The sequence below is a fragment of the Excalfactoria chinensis genome, chromosome 11 (assembly GCF_039878825.1).
Source record: "Excalfactoria chinensis isolate bCotChi1 chromosome 11, bCotChi1.hap2, whole genome shotgun sequence".
Classification (NCBI taxonomy): domain Eukaryota; kingdom Metazoa; phylum Chordata; class Aves; order Galliformes; family Phasianidae; genus Excalfactoria; species Excalfactoria chinensis.
The window spans coordinates 11,496,034-11,502,142 of record NC_092835.1 but is presented as its reverse complement, the minus strand read 5'-3'; the positions used below and the strand labels follow the sequence as shown (position 1 = coordinate 11,502,142).

At 44.1% G+C, this 6,109-nt stretch overlaps 1 protein-coding gene across 1 annotated transcript; it reads right to left on the bottom strand.

Moving 5' to 3' along the window:
* Positions 1 to 911: 911 nt before the first annotated feature.
* On the bottom strand, positions 912 to 6,060 carry ORC6 (origin recognition complex subunit 6). Its single transcript, XM_072346496.1, has 7 exons — positions 5,932 to 6,060; positions 5,674 to 5,803; positions 5,415 to 5,578; positions 4,763 to 4,852; positions 3,682 to 3,794; positions 2,310 to 2,381; positions 912 to 1,901 (listed from the first exon to the last, which is right to left on the bottom strand). Exons 1-7 carry the CDS (start codon positions 5,994 to 5,996, stop codon positions 1,729 to 1,731), a joined length of 807 nt encoding a protein of 268 aa, XP_072202597.1. The 5' UTR covers positions 5,997 to 6,060; the 3' UTR covers positions 912 to 1,728.
* Between the last annotated feature and the right edge of the window lie 49 nt (positions 6,061 to 6,109).

The window sequence follows — 6,109 nt, the reverse complement described above, 5'->3', positions numbered from 1 at the left end:
AACAGGCCCGTTCCTCCATTTTGGTTTAAAAAACAAACATGAGAAAGCATCTTTGATTAGGTCTTCCAGAATGTAAGATCTCACTCCTCTGCTGTGTTAGATATTAATAGCAGATGTTTTGTTACAGCTCCTACTGGGGGTTGATTAACTGAGATTTTTCTTTGCACACCACACATTTGTCTGGAGTCCATCCCACACCAGTTACTGCTATGCTTTGGGACTCTCATCAGGTATGAAATTGGCTTTTGCTATTTAAAGGTGACTAGAATTTATTTCTTTTTTGTGCTTCAATTACACCGTGAGATGAAGTGAAAGCTAAATTGCTATTAAGCTTCAACTTACCACTTACTGTGTAATACTTCCTCTATTTTTGTAAGAGGGTAATACATAGGGCTGTTCTCTGCTGTCTTTTATTTCTACTCCATCTTCTACAAAGAGAGAATGTGTCTGGCTTGCTCTTTTGTTCTTAACAGAAATCTTTTCAGCTTCTGTAGTCACGCAATTCTGCAGTACAGTGAAAACCATCTCTGCAGCCTCGTGGGATATTTCATAATGTCCTGCATGGTCTACAAAAAGAACACCTACACATGGTGTGCAAGACACTAGAACAGTGAGTATGGGGGGAAAAAAGAAAACAAGTGGCCCCATAGGGTAATAGCTAAAGCTAAAATCAGCTGTCTGTATCCCTGGTGTTATCAGTGTCACCAGGTGAGCAAGGAACACACTAAGCAGTGAGGCATTTGGCAGACCATTAAAATACTGCTGAGAAGCTCAGATGGGAGCACTGCTTCAAATCTAAGTGCTCAGACAGGAGTTACTTTCCTTCATACGAATAAGGAGTTTCTGGGTTGTTTTGAAATGATGATTTATAGGAGTTAACTTGTACGTACAACTCAGACAAAACAAGAAATGGGCAGCAGAATTGGACTGACTTTATTATAGTAATGCTTGTCCCGGAGTTCTAAAAGTTGTCATTTTCTTTCAAAACTAGTTCAAGTCACAGTCTGAATAGGTGGGATGAAAGTATAGGATGACAGAAGCTGCCTCTAAGACCTATGGGTCAGGGCACTCTTCAGTTGAAGCTTATGCTCCTAAGATAGAAAAAAGAAGCTGTGTTCCAGCATCCACTGTGTTTGAAATCCTTGTTCCCTGGATATCTTCCACAGATGAGTCCTCCTGTCTTATTTACATGTGACAAGCATGTGTGTAAAAATGCATGTCTTAGTGCAGAGCTTTTCCCTCTTATTTGTTTATTGCTTCTTGGAACAGCTGGGCCCCCTTACATACACAAGAGACTTCAGTCCTACACAGGCATAAAAACTATGGTGAAGAAGTATCTGACAGTTTTGTTTTTAGATAGTCTTGAATTCATCTGTTGTTTTTTGCTGTTTAACAAGGCACCATTAGTCTCCTCCTACTCTTTTTCACTGATCACTGCCAGCCTAGAGGCACAAGGACACATGACTTAATTTATTTGCATTTAACATTGTACTGGAGCATCACCTGCTTCTTGTAGCAAGAAAAATGAATCTATTCTGCCATCTAATGCTACATCTGCTCAAGTACCAGCCTGGCAAATAATTCAACATCCTCTTGAAAAGATCAACTCAATTGTCACTTACTAAAAATAACATTTAAAAACTAGCTCAAAAGATAAAAACAGCTGAATACCAGCCAGTCATCACTTATATGCTACAGGAATTGTTAAGGGCAAAAGGACTGTTAACATTATGAGCAAGCAGTAGTGATATTACAAGGTGGTACTATAGGAACAGTACCACTATTTGTCTCTTGTGCCTTAGCAGCGTTTTCCAGGATTCTCCTTTTCCATTCTTCGTAGTCTTGCTTTGTTTCAGTCTTTGGCTGTTTACATGGAGTCTCATCATCATAATCTTCAGAACCTATGTTTAAATTAAAAAAAAGGGTAAGTCCATGGTGGGCCATCACCAGCCACATGTTGCAGGGAATAACCAGACAGTGTACAGAATCAACCTATTCATGTATAGAGATCATTACTGCGTTATCTTAACTCTGTGGTTTCCTCCTATGCCCACCTCCCATAACTGTCACCTTTCCACTTTTCTGGTTGAGTGTAAGAGTTGTTCTTAACTCTACAAGGACTACTCAGTACAATAAACATGGTCCTTTTGCTGTGTTTAATTAGTCATCTTATTTATAGCAGATTGCAGAATGGCTTAAGTTGCTGTCAATCAATTCTTACTGCTTATTATACGGTCAAAATACCACTAAGCAGCAGCAAAGCCCCAGACTACCCTGATAATCTTAGTTTATAGCTAAACACAACTTACCTTCTTTCTCACACTGCTCCAGGACAGTCTGCAGGGTTTCAGATGTCTCCGCAGCTAATGAAATATCATCTTCTAAACAACAAACAAAAAAAGTTGCTTTACTTCTGAATGATGTAGGGGTCCCAACAATATTGTTTTATGTCCAGTTCTTTACTGCAGTGACGCCTTCCCACAGTGATGTGTTCTTCCTTCCAGGTTGCTGCCTATTGTGTTAGCACAGCTGCCTCTACAGCCAGTTAGTGAATGGGCTTTACTGACTGACCTGGCTGGAAAACAGTTCAGCAGGCAAGTGGTGTTACCTAGTCCAAAAGGTTCTCTGTTAAAGACTGATAGCCAAGCTGTATGTGTAGAGGTGTCAGCACCCTGCAAGGGTTCCAAGGATTAACTGGCTGCTTGTGTGTGTAACCATAACGATCAGTTATGTTCACACCAAAATACACATTGCTACCATTCTTGATTATTCATGAAGCATTCTCCATTAATTATTCTCCCTTCTATACCATTTCCATAACTGCTTTGTATTGCACCTATGTATACCTAACCTGATAAAGGAACTCCCATCTGCCTTGAAGCTGCTTTTGTGTTGGGTAACTTCCCTATTGGCAGCTCCGTGCCTAGGGAGAGCAGCTTTTGGTCTGGATTCAAGCAACACACTCTAGAAAACATTGTGGTGTGAAATATGAAGATGAGGTGGAGGAGGGATACTGTCAGTGGGAGAAAGAATAAAAATCTGGGAAAGGAAAAAGGAGATAAATAGGAAGGAGCAAAGATGCAAGGACAGGAATATATATTTCAGTCTCTGTCCTCTGATGAAGAGTGGGGAGAACTGGAAGTTCAACAGTAGGTAAGGAAAAACTCCCACGTCTGCCTGCTGTATGTGGAGTGATGGCATCAGGTAATGGCTGAATTATTACTAGGAGATCAAGGCTTAGCTGTGTGTTAATTCTGCAGTGGAGAAAGGGAAAATGCAGAAACATCAGTCAAAGCAACAGAGGTAGCAAAATGTTGATTTCCATATTATGTTGCTATGTTAACGGGATGAAGAAAGCAGGCAAGGATGAATCCAAAATGCTTTAGTGGTATGGGAGGAAGAGGGAAAAGCTTTCAGCAGCAGAAAATGTAAGGAACGGTGAGCGTTACAGAGGGGGACAGGTATTTTTGGCCTTGCCATGTTCTAAACTGTTGTGACTTTTCCAGAAGCAAGGACTGTGACTGGGAACAGGACTGAAGGAAATGCTGGAATGATGGGCAGGTTTGGCTGAAAGGAAATAGTTAAAGTGACCAGAATGAAATCACCAGCAGAATAGAACAGGGACGCTGTGGGGCTAGATGGTGAGTAAGCTGTATTACAAAGATAAGACCAAAAACATACTGCTGAGTTGTTGACTTATCTTCTCCATCTGAGTGCACAGACGATCAAACATTGCTTTTTTCACTCCAGATACAGCCAGCATCTTAGCTTTGTCCACTTTCAGCTTCAAACACCTGTAACAGAAAATTACTTTATCTCTCCAGCAAGTATCACTCAGGTGAGATGACATTTGTTACTCTAGTAGTGCTGCCTTTGGGAAGGAAGAGTCAAGATGGATCTGGAAGTGAAGTCCACGGTTAGCTCAAATTATGAGGAGAAATTCTATGAGGAAAAGGTACTTCACTGGTTTCAAGGGAAGCAAGGCAAAGTACCACTCTTGTGAAGAACTGAATGGGGCTGCTGTCAAAACATTTGTCAGGAGCTATGAAACTACACAAGACCTGAATTGTTGATTGTTAAAAAGCATAATACTGAGAGGGAAAACATGTACGTGTGAGCAAATTCTTCTCAAGCGTTATATGTGTCAGACTCTCCTAATGCCCATCTCCTGAGCTGATGCTGGTCTAAAGCAAAGACAAATCCATCTCCCAAACATTAGAGTCCCCGGATAGCATGGTACAGATGCTCATAGATAAGCTAGCAGCAACCATTCTTCCAACTTGAGCAGTAACTCACTAAGAGATGCGCAGAACTTTGTGTTCAATGTCCAGCTCCAATCTACACAGACAAGAGAAGAAAGTTCTGGTTTATTCTGTAAATATTACAACAGTTACACTGGTTTGGTGGACTTCTTCAACTACTGTCAGGGATAATACGTCCAAATGGGATTATCTGCTTCATCTATCACACACCAAGAAAGACAGATTTCATTTATTCTAGGACAGGTAATTAAAGATCCTCTTCTGTACTAATACTTTTGTTCCCCCCCTGAAAACAAATGCAATGTATTCTGGAGATTTTCTTGTATAAGGGTAGAGATGTCTCCAGTTTCAGGGGTATGGATGCAGAATGTGCCTTTAGCACATCTTAAAGAGCCCTTAGCCATGCTGAATCAATCAGTTCCTTACATTGTATGCGCTATTTCTGTTGAATGTCTTACTAGGTATCTAAGCCTGTAAAAGACCCCTTATGCTGTACTCACCTGCATGCAGTGAACAGTGCAGCTGTTATAAACAGTGGATTTGAGAAATCAAGGTCCATTTTCTGTGCTTCAGGGAGGCTGGATTCATACCTAAAGAACAACAAAGCGATAGCTGTATAATTCATGTGAGGCAAATGCAACTTCTGAAATTAATCTGCCACATGGTACCCAGCAGTCAAATATTAGATACCTCAGTCCTTTGTAACCTTGTGAAACACAAACAGCTGCTACTGGCTTAGAGGAGCAAAACAGACCAGGGAATAGAAGAAAATAGGGATCACCTCCTCTTCTTGATTTAAAGGTATGTTTAGGTAGGGATCTGAATCGAGGCATGTCAGTATAATTTCACATGTGCTACCCATCTATGCTTGCTTTACAGAGGGTGAAACTATAGATGTTTGATTCCTCGAAGATCTATTTAATCCTTCACCTGTACGATATGTGGTGGATGACATACTGGATGCTTTTTATTGTTCCCCTGTCCCAAGGCTGTTTAAGTACCCACAGTGTATACAGTGTTGGTTCCCCACCAGCATCCTCTGAAACCCCACCAGCGTTTATCCCAGCGTAACAGCACTCCAAAGCTTCTCCAGTTGCTCTTGTTAAAGTCGATCTTACAGCGAGGTTTTAGTTGCATCTGTTAAGGGCTCACCTCTGCAGGATTCCCGAGGCCGCGCTCACCGCCTCCGTGCAGCACAACTGCACCGCCAGGTCGCGCATTCCCAGCCGGGCGTTCACCCCCAGCAAACACTCCAGGGCCTTCATGGAGCTCTGGTACGCGGTCTTGTTCAAACCGGAGAGTCTAATGAAAGAGTTCTGTTACAGACAAAGGGAAGACAGGCGAATTAGCACGGCGAACAGGCAAGGCCTATCCCAGAGATACGGATTAAAGCTCCGCTCCCGGCGCTCACCTTCCTGGCGGGCATCTTGGCGCAGCGCGCCGCCAGCTCCAGGCACATCACGGCGAGGCCGGTTGCGGTCACGTGCGCCGTCAGCCCCGCGCACTTGACGTGTGCCAGCCGCAGGTACTCCTCGGCCTTCCTGCAAAACACCACGGCGATGCGAAGGAGCCTCGTCCGCGGGCGACCCGGCTGCGAGCCGAGCCCGCCGCGCGCGGGGCACGCTCCTCCCGCCGCCCCTCGTTGCTCCCGGTTCCCGCCCCGCGGTACCTGACGACGCGCGGCTCGCCGAGCCCCATCCGCCCCGCCATGTCCCGCACGGCGCCGCGCTCCATCCGTCCCGCTCTCGCTTCCCGCTCGCTCTGCTTGCGGCGCGCGCCTCCCGACCCGCCACGCAGCTCGCCGGCTGACCGGTTCTTCCTCCTGTCAATCATCCCCATAGCGCCAA

What these genes read in the sequence shown, in the direction of transcription:
- ORC6 (XM_072346496.1), bottom strand. Translation starts at nt 5,996, where the DNA reads ATGGAGCGCGGCGCCGTGCGGGACATGGCGGGGCGGATGGGGCTCGGC. An exon ending in GCCTCGGGAATCCTGCAGAG is followed by an intron (nt 4,853 to 5,414) that starts GTGAGCCCTTAA and finishes GTTGTTCTTTAG; the next exon opens with GTATGAATCCAGCCTCCCTG. An exon ending in GGAGCAGTGTGAGAAAGAAG is followed by an intron (nt 1,902 to 2,309) that starts GTAAGTTGTGTT and finishes ATTTAAACATAG; the next exon opens with GTTCTGAAGATTATGATGAT.